Consider the following 13526-nt stretch of genomic DNA (forward strand, 5'->3'; position numbering starts at 1 on the left):
GCGACCGGCTGTGTGTCCGACTGCAGGTCTGGCTGCGCCTCCGGCTGTGCGTCCGGCTGCAGGTCCGGCTGCGTGTCTGGCTGCGGTGTGGGGGCTGAGGCTCCGCCCCCAGCCGGCTGGGTGGGGGGCAGCACCTGCTGGCTCAGAGCCTCCATCTGCGTCCTCATGCGGGCGACGGCGTCCCGCAGGCTCGCGTTCTGCCGCTGCAGCCGCTGGATCTCCCCCGACGGGAAGCTGCCGCCGGCTTCTTCCCCCCGGCGCCCCAGGAGCACCTGCCGAGCACACGCCAAAGACAAAGGTCAAGGCGGGGCGACAGCCTCAGCCACGCCGCCCTCTGGACCCCGCGCCCCCGCCCCCCTGCCCCTCGCCCCTCCCCCACGCCCCTCCTCGGTCCTCGAGTCGCCCTGCGCAGGGGTCCCGCCTGCGCTGACGGGGGGCACAGACGACCTTTCTCCTGTGTCACCAGGTGGCGATACTTTTCGGACGTAACTTCTACTGAGAAATTCGCGGACCCCCCTTTTCAGTGAAACAGCCCTCAGTCACCTGCCAGGTGCCTGCGACAGAGACACAGACGGGGACGGGCGCCGGCGAGGACGTGGAGAGAGGGAGCCCCGAGCACCGCCCCCAGGGCCGCGCCCACGGGAGCCGCCGTGTCTGTGTGGAAGCGTGCTCGTGCATGCCCCCTGGTGACACCGGTGACGGCCGTGGTGTGGAGACACGCAGACAGACAGAGCCCAGCGAGAGGGCAGGCGCTGCCCGGGGAGGGGCTGGGGGCTGGGGCCGACCAGACCGGACGGTCGGAGAGCAGATCGGACGCGGCCGGAGAGGAGCTGGCGGACGCAGACAGGCAGGAAACCGAACGCTCACCCTCGAGCACGGGGCGGACCAGCAGCCAGGAGAGACGTGGGGGGAGGGCAGGGAGGCGGGAGCGCTCACCTGGAGCTCCTGCTCAGGGAGGAGCCCGTGGGTCCTCAGGGCCTGCAGGGCCTGGTCTCTCTCGAGGGTCACGGCCCGCAGCACCGCCTCCTGCTCGCGCAGCTTGCGCTCCGCCTCCTGGAGCTTGGCAACAGCCTGGGGGATGGGATGCGCTCACCTCAGGGGGGGGCGGGGGCAGGACTCCCTCTGGCGATGCACGGTGACGGCGCCCCAGCACTCTGGGTGGGCACTGGGGCCCCAGGCGTGGCCCCTCCCTCATTGCCCCCCACCCCCCGGAGGCTGCCCGGACCTGCTGCACAGGGACCTGGGCACTGTCCCAACCGGCCAGTCGGGGACGCAGCTAAGGACGCACCGTGAGAGGCTTGTGGCCAGGCAGGGGCACGCGGGTCAGGACAGCGGGGGCCGTCTCAAGTGGGAGCGCTTCTCGAGGATCGCGTTTCCAAATCGAAGGGTAAGGGGCCCAGACCCCGCCTCCACGGAGCGCGCGGCCCACGGCGGGGCTGGGGGCGCTCACCTGCTCCCGGGCCGCGGTCAGCCCCTGGACCAGCTCCTCGGACTGGCGGTAGTGGTCCCTCTCCAGGCCGGCACAGCGCCGCTGCCAGTCCAGGCCCAGCTGCGCCTTGTCACGCTCCAGGCTCTGCTCCCTCTCCGCGGCCAGGGCCAGCTGCCGCTGGTACCTGCGGGCGTCAGAGTCACCGGTGTCGCCCGTCCTCTGGGCCTGCTGCGCGGCGCGCCGGGGAGATGGCCGCCCCGGGGCTGTGGCCACCCGCTCCCACCTGCTCTGGGCCAGCCTGCCCCCGTGCGTTCGGACACCCGCCTGCTCGTGGCTGGTGGCTGAGGGGTTTCTGCATTGGGACATGGACGAGGCACAAACCTTGGACAGGAGCGGGCACGGTGGCCAGCTACACAGCCAGGGGCCTCCCAGCACCGAGAACACCCAGCCCGGGAAAGATGTGGCCAGACTCAAGCAAGAGGAGAGCCAGCGCGCAGGAGGAAGGGGGCGGGGCCTGCGCTGGGACCCAACCCCAGAGCTCGGGAATGTGCCCCCAGAGGAGCACGGTGGTGGACGCAGCCTGGGTGCGGCCGTGAGCCCCCGGGAGCGGGGGACACACCCGCCCCACAGGGGGCTGGAGAGACCGGAGCAGAGGGAAGAAGCCAGCGAGGAGACGCAGGCGGAAGCGCGCTCCGGGAGAGGCCGGTGCCCGGGTGGGATCGCCCCCAGGTGCCCAGCCGAGGGCTCGAGGGGCCGCGCAGACACCAGCCCAGGCGCGGCGCAGCCTCCCGAGTGAGGGCCAGGCACGGGGAGGACAGCCACTCCAGGGGCTGGCGGTGTGGGGTGACCCTGCAGCCTGCCCAGCGGCCTGCAGGAAGTCAGTGCGGGCAGCCGGCAGGGCCAGCCTCCTGGGCCCCAGGGGGGCCCCCCCGCCGAGCCGTGCCAGGAGCCCGGGAGACCAGTGGGCACAGACAAATGGCGCCCAGGCCGCAGCCGTGGCCCCAGGGCGGCAGCGAGGTCACACCGACGGGCTGAGACCCAGAGGGGCCGCCGGCAGCCCCTCGAGGAGGCAAAGATGCAGCCGCAGAGGCCCGCAGCTCAGCAGCGGCCAGAGACAGTGATGCCGGAGTCGGCCGAAAGCACGCTTCGGGGTCGTCGGAGGCGGCTGTGTGCACAGCGAGGGAGGGACCAACAGCGAAAGGCCTGAAGCGGAAACTCGCGGCCTGCGTGGCACGTCAGACACCGCGGGGACGTCACCGCGCAGACGGCCGGGGACTCACATCCGCTCACACCCTGCCCGGCGCGTGACAGCCAGGTCGCTGCAGGCCGGCCGCCGGTCGGGAGGACGGCCAGACACGGACGCGCTCTCCGCCCAGAGCAGCCCTGGGCGAGAAATCGGCAACGGAACGGTGTCTGGAAATCTCAGAGCCACGGGGAGCCCAGCCACATGCCTCTTGGGTCCACAGTGACCCACGGGCCAGCGGAGAAATCACGAGGAAATTAGGGAACATCAGAACGTGTGGGCTGCAACCAAGCAGCGACTGAAAGAGTTCCTAGCGTTAGACCACAGCTTGTGTTTCTTCGGGAAGGGGACGGTCCGAAGCCAGTCCCCCAAGACCCTGCCCCCAGGCCCTCCAACGGCCTCGAGGGAAAGCCGAAGGAGACGCCTAGGCACCTACGAAGCTGACACCGGAAAGACAGCCCAGGAAGCCCTGCTTCTGTCTCTGCCCTTGCCCCCCTTCCCAGCGGGAGGCAAACCAGGGGCCCTGGGCCCAGGCCGGCGCCCAGCGCCCAGGGGACAGTCACCTGCCGACGTCCTGCTGGCACCGGGCCAGCTGCGCCTGGAGCTCCGCCTCCTCCTGCTGCAGCGACTGGACCCGCAGGTCTCTGGAGGTCATCTCCTTGGACAGCTGGGCGACCTGGGCGTCCCAGTCAGACCTCAGCGTGGACGCCTCCTCCCGGAGTCTAGGCGGGAAGGCAGTGGTGAGTGTACGCCGACTCTCCCGTGCAGGGCCTCGCGCACGCGCCCAGCACAGACACAGCCCACGGCGCGGCCCTGGGGGGCGGACACAGCGGGCCAGTGCCGCTCCCGCCCTCCTGTGTCTGCACGGGCGGCAGCACCAGACGGCCCCCTCCCAGGGGCCTGGGGCCACGGGCCGAGCGGCTGCCACAGGACGAGCCGGGCCCGCCAGGCCAGCGGGGGACGGTGAGCCCCGGGTGCTCGGGGCTCGAGGGCCCGCCCCCGCGCCGGGCCCCGCCCCTCGACGTGCAGACGTTCGACGCGTGTCTTCAAACTGGACAGTAAACGAGGGTCTAAACAGCCCGTCGGTTCCCCGGTGAAATCGCCAGAAATTGGGACTCTTCCCCAAGAGGAAGAGCTTCAGCAACGTTCACGCCGGGCCCATGGGGCCCCGGCGCGGGGCCCGCGGGCTGCACGGGCTCCGGAGCACCGACTGGGCGCTCGGAGACGCCGAGCGGGCCGCAGCGACCTTCCCGGCGCGGCTGACGCCCTCCCCGTCAGTGCGCATGCGCCTCCCACGCGGCGCGGCCGCGCTCACCTGGCGATGGCGGCGTCCTTCTCCCGCAGCGCGTCCGCCTGCCGCCACTCCGCCCGGCGGGCCTGCAGCTCCAGCGCCTCGCACTGGGCCTGCAGCTCGCGGACCCGCGCCTCCAGCGCCCGCAGCTGCTCCGCGTGGGCGTCCTTCACCGACGCCAGCACCGCGTCCCTTTCCCGGGCCGTGCGGTCCAGCTCCTCGTGCCTGGAAGACAGCGGGGCCGCAGGGCTCACGCAGGGCCTGCCGCGCGCCCAGTTCTGCGGGGTGGGGGCTGTGCGGGCGTCGCCGTGGGGGTGGGAGACCGCTCCTTTGCCCACCACCGCCCCAGAGCTGGGGCTGAGCAGCTGGAGGCACCAGACGCAGGCCGGCCCCCGGGGCTGGCAGCCCTGAAGCAGGGAGAGGCCAGAGGAAGATGCTTCCGTCCAGCGCACCGGCGACGGCCCGGCAGCATTGCCGTCACCTCTGACAGCAAAGTGCTGTGGGCGCCCCTGGAGTCCCCCCCACTCGGGCCCGGCTCCACTCTGGGGGGAGGCCCGCCCTGCACTGCCGAGGGGGCCGAGCTGAGGGACCCGGCCACCAGGAGATGTCCAGCTGGAGCACACACCAGGCTGCCAGGTGTGAGCCGCTGCGCCTGGCAGGGGACGCTCACGACCTGCTTCTGTTTGGTCCCGACAGAAGCAAAGGCCCTGAAAACCGTGCTTCCCATGGCTCCTCTCAGGTCCGCCGGCGTGGATCCAGGGTCAGCGCCCAGGATGCGCCGGAGCCCAATGCCCCATGCCCCCTTGTGCGCCCACCCGAGCCTTCTCAGGCACCGAGTCACAGGAAAGGCTCGCCCACAGGGCGGCAGGGACGGACGGAGGTTTTCCAGGCTGCATGGCAGGCCCACCATCCATCTGTAAAGGCGAACGCCAGGCCTCCGGCCGAGGACACGCACACGCGTGTCACCCGAGCTGCAGCTCAGGGGCCGTCCCAGGCGCGGCGCCGGGCTGACCGTGCTCATGGGTGGGGAGTCGGTGGTCTGGCACCTACACACTGAACTCTCCTCCCCCGAGGTCGTGGGCACTTGTCACCCCAGGTGTGCCCGACGGCCCGCTGCAAACGCACACGGGGGCGTCTGAGCTACCCTGGCCCCTGGCCCTGCAGGAGGTGGCTCCCAGGGGTGTGAACCCCTGCCCGGCCTGAGGCCAAGTCCTCGGGTCGGAGGGTCCAGGGAACCGAGGGCCGAGAGGAGACGGGAGCATGTGCTGTGCAGCCGCTGTGGCGCGGTGCACTCGGTGTGGGGCGTCCGCCCCTCTCCGAGCCCCGGGGTCCCCGTCCAGCTAAGGAGGCATCAGGCACCCGCAATGGTCACAGGCACGTCTTCCCAGAGCCTTCCGCCTGAACTCGGGAAGCTGCCAGGGTGGACTAGGCTGCCCACTGGGGGCAGCCCCCGTGCCAGCGGGCACTGCCCGGCCTCCGGCCTCCGGGCTGCAGGCGCTTCTGCAGTGGCCGGGCCAGTAGATGGCCCAGCGCCACTCCCGGGGGCGTGACCTGGGAGGCACTCAGCCCCTGCGGAGCTGCCGGTGCCCAGCAGGTCCTGGTCGGGGCTCGGAGGCCTGGGGGGGCCCTTCTCCTGGCAGCAGAGCCGCTCGGTCCCGAGTGCACGTGACAGTCCGTCAACCACACTGGCTTCGCCGCTCGTGCTGCTGTTCGGTCGAGTCCACGCTCATGATCCTCGCAACGTCTGAACGTGGAACCAGTGGCCCCAGGAGCTCCAATTCCCCACGTGTGGGCTCGCAGGTGCCGACTGCAGGGCAGCGCACTCTGTCCAGGCGGCACTGCGGAGGGCGGGGCGGGGCCGAGGCAGGGGCCGAGGCAGGGGCCCCGGAGGGAGAGGGGCGGCCCTGGGCAGCCCGCACTCTCTGACCGCTGGCAGCGGTGGGCGTGGCGTTGGCGTGGCGTTTCCGCACACACGCACACACTGGAATCACTGAGCCGTCGTAGCTCTCAATGGCAGCATTCGCCGTGTGCTGGAAATCACGTTCACTGTCAGCGGTTTCAGTTCACGGCGTAAGAGGTTCTGGATGTAGCTGTGAACTCAGACCAGGAGGGACGGTGCTTCTCCAGCCTCTTGGGCCAAGGCCACGGGCGGACTGTGTCTGGCACTGCCGGCAGGGGCGGGCCCTCGAGACCAGGGCCCATGTGCCCGTCGACACCATGGGTGCCGGGAGCCGGGGGTACTCACTTCCTCCTGAAGGTCTCCTCCTCCTTCTCCCGGGTCAGCTGCGTGGACTGGAGTCTGCCCTCCAGCTCCTTTATCCTGAAAACCACCAGGTGTTGGCGCAGGGCCGGCCTGTGGCCAGGGCCGGCACCCGCTCCAGGCAGGGTCCCCACGGGTGGCAGGGTGCCCCCCCCCGCCCCGGAGAGGACGCGGGAGGGACCCGCACCGGGCGTCCTTCACGGCGGCGAGGTCCCGGAGCTCCCAGGCCGCCCGCCGCAGCCTGTCCTCCAGCTCCGAGTTGGCGGCCTGCGCGCTCCGCAGGGACTCGGCCGCCTGGGCGCCAGCCTCCTTCAGGGCCCCCAGCTCCTCGTTCAGAAGCTTCACCTGGGAGACAGGGAGGGCCTTCAGAGTGAGGCCGCGGCCTGGCGTCACCCCGTGTCAGGACGGGGAGACGGTGTCCTCACACGGCCCCGCCGGCAGCAGGGCGCCCCCAGTGGGGCCGGCATGACCCAGCCCGTGCCCCCCCCCCAGCGGCCCCACGACCTGCCCTGTCGCCTGGCACGTGCTGTGAACAGTATTTAAATCCGGGCTCACAGGTGCAGGCGGGGGCTGAGAGAATGTGACCCAGACCCTGGCCACGCACTCACTGCCTGGGGAGCGGGTGGAGGAGGCGAGGGGCGGGCAGCCGGCGTCCAGAGTCTGTGACCTACCCCCATAGCAGAGGGGGGCAGGGTCTGCACAGCCCCCCACCCTGCAGCCCCTCCCCCGATCGTGTGCCCCGACACTGTGGAGCACAGGGTGACCCCCACAGGTCCCTTCTCCCCCAGTGTCCTGGTGAGGGTCCCTTGTGGGCAGCCCCAGCCCTGAGGTCTGGGCAGCACTGCTCTGGGGGGAGCAGTCCAGGGACTTGCTCAGAAGGGCAGGCAAGGCCCAGGGGGCCGAGAGGGGCGGGGGCCCCCCCAGGGCCGCTGGGCAGGGTGGGCGCTGCCCCGACTTCCGCCTCCCCTGCTGAGCCCACCCCTGCAGACCAGAGCCTTGGAGCCAGAGGCCAGGCGTGTGCGCCCCCCACCCCAAGCCCTGGCAGCGCCGTGCTCCTGCAGAGGGGGCAGCCTCGTGGGGACCCGCCCCCCAGCGCAGGCCCCTGCCCGGGGGACGCGCCCGCTACCTTGAGCTCATGTGCCAAGACCACGCCGCTCACGCTGTCCGCGTGCAGCCGGAAGGCCTGCTCCCGCTTCTGCGTTTCGGATTCAAACTCCAGCAGCAGCTCCTGGGGTGGGGGATGGGGGGGGGTGCTCAGGGTGAGTGGGGCAGGTCCCCGCGGAGACCAGCACTCGCGTGAGCTGGTCGCACCGACAGGCTTGCGGTGCACGCTCAGTGCCGACACCTTCTGCTCGGCATTGGGGCCCCTCCCGGAGCACCCCCATAAGCGGGCTGCCAGCCCAGTGGCTGGGGCGCTGCAGGCTGCGGCCACCAGGGGGCAGCCGGCCCCAGGCCTGGGACCATGGGGCCAGGTAAGTAGGGCAGACACAGAGGGGTGTCAGCCCGGGCAGGAGGACCCACCGCCCATGTGCCGCTGTGCCCACCACCCTCTGCCCCCACCGCCCCCAGACACGCCCGCCTCCTGGCCGCCCTTTCCTCTTGCCCCGGGAGTCCCCTCCCCCTAGTCCCGCTCTGGCGCCCTGCAGCCACAGCCCCCTCACCGGCCCCGTCTCCCCTCAAGCAGACGGCCCCAACCGGACCTCACTTTGTCTTCATCCTCCCCTGGGGGGCCCCCACCTCCCTCTCTGAGGCCCGCTGCCCCGCGGCCCGAGCAAACGCCCTCCCCACCCGATCCCATCTCTGCACACGGCCCGTCAGTGTGTCCTCCGCACCCACTCCCCCCCCCCCCCCCCCCCCCCAGCCTGCAGCAGCCTCCTCACTGCCCCGGCCCAGCCCCACGGCCCGTCCTCGGCCCCACGGCCCATGAACTCTCATCGGGCCTCGAAGTCCACGTGGCTTTTCCCCACAAACTCAAAAGACACACTTTCCAGTTTCACCGGTAACTTGTTGACTGGGACACTCTGAGTATGTTGGTGACCCCCCCACACAGTGGAACGCTGATCGCCCTCGAGTAATGTCTCGGTCTGACCGCGGGAAACCTCCCACTATCAACCTGAGCCGATGCACCCGCCCCTGGGGCGTCGTCCGGCGAGAGGTCTCCGGCACCGAGCCTCACCGACCACTCCCGTCACATCTGATCAACCCCAGCACCTCCTCCACACACGGCACAAAGCTTTTTATGTGTTCCAGTTGCATTTTACCTTTCTGGAAATAATAAAGTACAATCTGCTGAGAATGTTGCATGTTTTCTTCCACCTCAATATTAAAATGTCTGCACAAAACTCACCAAGTTTGGCACGCTTTTTTGAACGCACGCTGACATGACAGCTGTCACAATACAATCTAACAAAATTGCTTTGAATGAAATTACAGGCAGCTAAGCGCCACTAGAGCCGTCGTACAGAAAAAAACAAACGAACTCCTTGGCCAGCCCACGCGTCACGACTGAGCTCACGGGGCACACGCTGCTCCCAGCCCAAAGCCGGAGCCCTCGCCCCTGGAGCAAAGCCCCTCCTGGGCAGGGCCCGGGAGCCCCGCCCCCAGGGCCCCTGCACCCGCCGACGCTGGCCCCCAACTCCCTGGGCAAACGGGGGCCGAGGCTCCCTCACCCTCTGCCCCTGCAGACGTGGGCTCACGTGTCCTGTTCTCGGGACTCCCTTCTGACCCCCGAGTGAGGAGGTCAGCCCTGCCCACCTCGTCCCGCGGGTGACACCCCCTCGGGCAGGGCAGCGCGGCAGGAGCCCCTCTGTCCGTCACCCCGCTCTGCCCCGGGGCCCTGGCCCCAAGCCCGCCCAGCAGCACAGCCTGCCGCCGGGTCCCCTCCGCTCACGCTGCCTTTCTCGAGAGAAAGGTCGTCACCAGCGCGGGGCCCACTGCGTTTCTGCGTCGACAGCGGGCACGAGGCGGGGCGGCCCACAGGAGTGCCCGCTCTGTCCCGGCCGGAGCTCGCGGCCGGCAGCGCAGGGTCCCGGGGCAGACAGACCGCCGAGGGCCCCCCCTCCACCCGGCCTCGCCCCCCGGACTCCGGGCAGCCCCCACGGTCGTCCCCCTGCCGCCGACACAACGACACTCGGGACAGGGCGGCCCACGCGGGGGCCCGACGCCACTCGCCCCACCTGCCTCTGCAGGGCCAGCTGGCCATCGAGCTCCTCCAGCTTCCTCTCCAGCGTCCGCTGCAGCTTCTCGTACTGCTCCCGCTGCCGGTCGACCTCGCCGCTCTTGTCGCTGAGCGGAGACAGCGGCGTTGGGACGCAGCTCGGCCAGCGTCCCCAGAAGGACGCAGTTGCGGGGTGAGCCTGAGGGGCCTGAGCCGACGCTCTGCTCTGCAGAGGCGGCTTGTGGGGAGCCCCGGGGGCTGCGCTCACACCCTCCACCCCGCCTGCTCGCTGCACGCAGACGGGCGACCGCCTGCGCATGCGGCAGAGCGCGGAAGGGGGGCGGAGCCTCGCCGCAGCGCCCGCCCCCGGGGAGTCCAGGAAGCACGCCGGGGGCCAAGGAGATCTCCGCTCGCTGGGGTGGGACAGGAGGCCGGCAGGTGCTGACGCCAAGGGGTCAGCAGCTGGCACTGCCCCCCCCAGGTGTGAGAGCCCCACCATCAGCACGCCCCAGCCGGAGATGCAGGGCCCGCTCAGAACGGAGGGGACCCTCCGTGGGGGCGGGGGAGACTCAGCAGAGGGTCCGGTGGACGTCCGGGAGCCGACACGAGGGAGAGCCCCGGGCTCAACCGCAGCGTGAGGACGACAGAGGAAAGAGGCGGGACTTGCAGACAGAACAACAGATGGCACCCAACGGACAGCACCGGACCAGAGAAGAGGGGGAAGGGGCTGAAAGCACAGGCCGAGGGGCCGCGGGGCGGCAACAGGAGCGCCAGCACTCATGTCCGGGTCCCAGGACACAGGACACTGAGGGGGGGAACGGAAATGCATCCCAGGGAACTAATGGCTGAAAATGCCCCGAATTGGACAAGAATGAGTGGGCAAAGGACCGGAGGAGACAGTCGCAGAGCAACGGAAAGCACCTCAAGGACACTCTGGACGCTAGGCGGGCGTGAGGGGGGGGACCAGCGGCCCATGGAGGGCCCTGCGAGTGCACGACCGCCATCTGCGGCGGCCGGTGGTGAGCGGTGGGCGGCTGAGACCCTCGGGCTCCCGGAGGGGCTGGCCTGGGCAGAAGGCCACCGCTCGTGCCCGGGACCCCAGGGAGGCGGGGCAGGGCGTGGACACCGTTCAGAGGGCCCGAGGCCTGGCTCTGGGCCCGTCCGAGGGGACGGCCAGGCACCCGCCGGCAGGGGTGTGGGCTGGCGCACGGGGCAGGGGCGGGCAGGTCCTCACCTGTGGGCCCGCCGCAGCGCCAGGCGGTGCTCCTGCTCCTTCTGCTGGAGCTGCTGCTGCAGCTCCTCCCGCCGCTGGGCCTCCCTGGCCAGCGCCTGCCGCAGCCGGGCCGCCTCGACCTTCAGCTCGCTCACCTCGGCCTGCCGGGCGCCCTCCAGCCGCTGGGCCTGGGCGAAGGCGGCGTCGTAGCGCTCCAGCTCGCGGTCCCGCTCCTCCAGCACCTGCAGGTTGTAGACGAAGTCCTCCTGCAGCCGCCGCAGCCGGCCCTGCGCCTCCTCCAGCCGGCCCTGCGCCTCCTGCAGCGCCGCCTCCTGCAGCCGCGCGCGCTGGGCCTGCAGCGCCCTCCACTCCTCCTCCTTGCGGGCCAGCAGCTCGCCCAGGGCCTGCTCCGAGGGGGGCGGCGGCATCGCAGCAGCTGCAGCGAGAGGGGGCGGCGCCGTCAGGGACTCCCGCTGTCCTCGCACAGGGTCCCCGTGGAGCCTCGCTGACACCGGCCGCTGTCCCTACCGGGGGCAGCGGGGGCTCTGGCCAGCGCCCTGCTGCCTGGTCACCCCGGGCCCTGCAGTGCGAGGGGCTCCCTCGGCCGGGAGGGTCCTGGGCGGCACACACGTCACGAGTGACATGCACGGGACACGCCTGTCAAAAACGGCACACCACACACACAGGAGGTAGCACGCATGAGCGACACCTGCCGTGGGTGACCTGTGTGCAGCATGGGTCGGGCCGGGGCCCTGCGCTGGCGCCAGGCTCTCTGGGAAACCAGGGCCGGGCCAGGCTGCTCCAGGCCAGCCACGAAGGTCAGGGGAAGCCGGGGCGTGGGGCAACAAGGTGGTGCTCTGGCCTCCATGGGTGGCTGTCACACAGGGAGCCGGTGGGGACGACCCCAGGGGACGGTGATCCCGAGCAGAAGTCACCTTCTACAGCAGAAGCGCCAGCACCCCAGGGAGAAGCGCCTGAGTCCAGGCTCGGTCCCAAGAAGCCCCGGGTGGGCCTGGAGCGGCGCGTGGAGCCCGGGGGAGGAGGAGGGGTCAGACAAGCGGGGACACGCAAGCAGAGTGCGTGCGGAAGTCAGCGGGACGGGGCGCCTCACGCCTGAACCCGGACAAGCAGAGCAGCCGAATAAATGGTGGTGATGGATTAGAACCCGTGGAATTAAGAAAAACTGTCAACCTGGCTGGCGTAGCTCAGTGGATTGAGCTCAGGCTGCGAACCAAAGCATCACAGGTTCGATTCCCAGTCAGGGCACATGCCTGGGTTGCAGGCCACGGCCCCCAGCAACCGCACATTGATGTTTCTCTCTCTCTCTCTCCCTCCCTTCCCTCTCTAAAAATAAATAAATAAAATCTTTAAAAAAAAAAGAAAAAGAAAAAACGGTCAACACCCACACAACGAACAGAATAAACAGGAGAATGGAGAGAAAGATTCCTCCTTACAGTAGACACCCTGCTAACACACGTGGAAGGAATGACAGTAATGGGGAAAAGTCACCGTTTGGCAACTATGACGCACATGTGTCAGAAAACACTCGTTCACGGGCTGGATGCTGAGACCAGCGACAAGCAGCGGGGCCACAGACAGAGACTCGGTCTCGAGGCCTCTCCCCATGAGGCACCTATGAATCACCCGGGAAAAGTGACGGACTCTGACGGAGACCCCGGGAGACACCACGCAGGCCATGTGACCCGCTCGCAACGGCACGAAGTGACACCGTCTGCCCGCTGCCGAGATGCACGGAGAAGAGCACCATTTCCCCGTTCAGGTTTTCTCACGGAAAGTGCGGAACTTGACATTACAACTCAGGAGGAGCCGTCAGATAAACCCAAGCTGAGGAGGAGTCTACAAAGTAACCGACTGTGAAAGTCAAAGCCGGGCCAGGAACTGCTCCGGATCGCAGGAGAGGAGGGCGGGGACGGCCGGCCGTGGGCTGGACCCTGGGCAGTCAAGTCGCCCCGGCCCCAGGTCGGCGAGCCCTGTCCGCGGGACCCTGATTTGGAAACCGGAAGGGTCGGCCGTGCTGCCGCCTGTTGCCCCCAGAGCCACTCGGGGGAGGCCAGGACTGAGCCTTTACGCGGCTTCCTCCGGATGCGGGTCTGAGGAGTCGGTGGGGTACGGACCCTAAAGTCCTTCCTAACCTCTCCTCTCAGGGCGACCTCTGTTTGAGAAGAAAAGGGCAGGGGAGGGGTTTGGGAAAAAGGCTGAGCAGAGCCCGTTTCCCTAGGATTTCTGCATCTGCTGATCTCAGTTCTTTATCTTTATCGCAGCAGAGGCAGTCCCTAACCCTGGGACACGCGGGGTCCGGTGCGTCTCCGGGGCTCGCCGACGCTGGGGGCGCGAGGTCGGCTTGTCGCCTCCTGGAGTCGCGCGGTGGCGCCTTCCAGGGCCCGTAACAACAGCCTTCCACGTGCATCGGTCGCCCAAGGCTGTGACTTAGGTGGCCTCAGGCTTGACTCGGGCCACAGCGTTCGCTCCCCGAGTTCCCTGTCCGTTTGCGGTGTCAGCCTGCCAGACCCCCTGTGCTCCCGCAGGGGGTCGGGGGACCTCGGCAAACGGGACTGGACGAATCCCTGTACTGCCTCTAACACTTTAAAATAAGTTCCACATACTTTCTCAACCGCCGCCCTGCAGGCAGCCTCGCCCGCGGGTGGGCGCCGCAGGGACGCAAAGGTTGGGCCGCACGAACCTGGAGCCGGCGAGCGTCTGCAGGGGACCCGCGTGCAGGGCTCCGCGGCCCGGCTCTGGCGCCCACACCGCGGACTGCGAAGTCTCGAGTTTCTCCGAGTTTTTCCAGGAAAGCGACGAGAGACCGCGAGCGAAGGACCCTTGCGCGCGCCCTCGTCTCACCCGGAGCGCGGGGCCCTGAGCAACCTACGCTCCCGCCGCGTTGCCATAGCGACACGAGTCCGTCCGCCGCG

The 13526-nt window shown here is 69.5% G+C and overlaps 1 protein-coding gene across 1 annotated transcript in view; it reads right to left on the reverse strand.

Moving 5' to 3' along the window:
* The window catches only part of CCDC57 (coiled-coil domain containing 57), a 34800-nt gene extending 21349 nt beyond the window's left edge, over positions 1-13451 (reverse strand). The window contains exons 1-11 of the mRNA XM_036009085.1: positions 13295-13451; positions 10615-11029; positions 9400-9508; positions 7350-7451; positions 6411-6568; positions 6209-6283; positions 3988-4188; positions 3236-3394; positions 1451-1613; positions 937-1071; positions 77-272 (exon numbers count right to left, since the gene is read on the reverse strand). Coding sequence (XP_035864978.1) covers positions 77-272; positions 937-1071; positions 1451-1613; positions 3236-3394; positions 3988-4188; positions 6209-6283; positions 6411-6568; positions 7350-7451; positions 9400-9508; positions 10615-11021 — 1705 coding nt within the window. The 5' untranslated portion in view covers positions 11022-11029; positions 13295-13451. The remainder of the gene's footprint in view (positions 1-76; positions 273-936; positions 1072-1450; positions 1614-3235; positions 3395-3987; positions 4189-6208; positions 6284-6410; positions 6569-7349; positions 7452-9399; positions 9509-10614; positions 11030-13294) is intronic.
* Between the last annotated feature and the right edge of the window lie 75 nt (positions 13452-13526).

Source organism: Phyllostomus discolor, chromosome 8 (genome assembly GCF_004126475.2).
Source record: "Phyllostomus discolor isolate MPI-MPIP mPhyDis1 chromosome 8, mPhyDis1.pri.v3, whole genome shotgun sequence".
NCBI lineage: Eukaryota > Metazoa > Chordata > Mammalia > Chiroptera > Phyllostomidae > Phyllostomus > Phyllostomus discolor.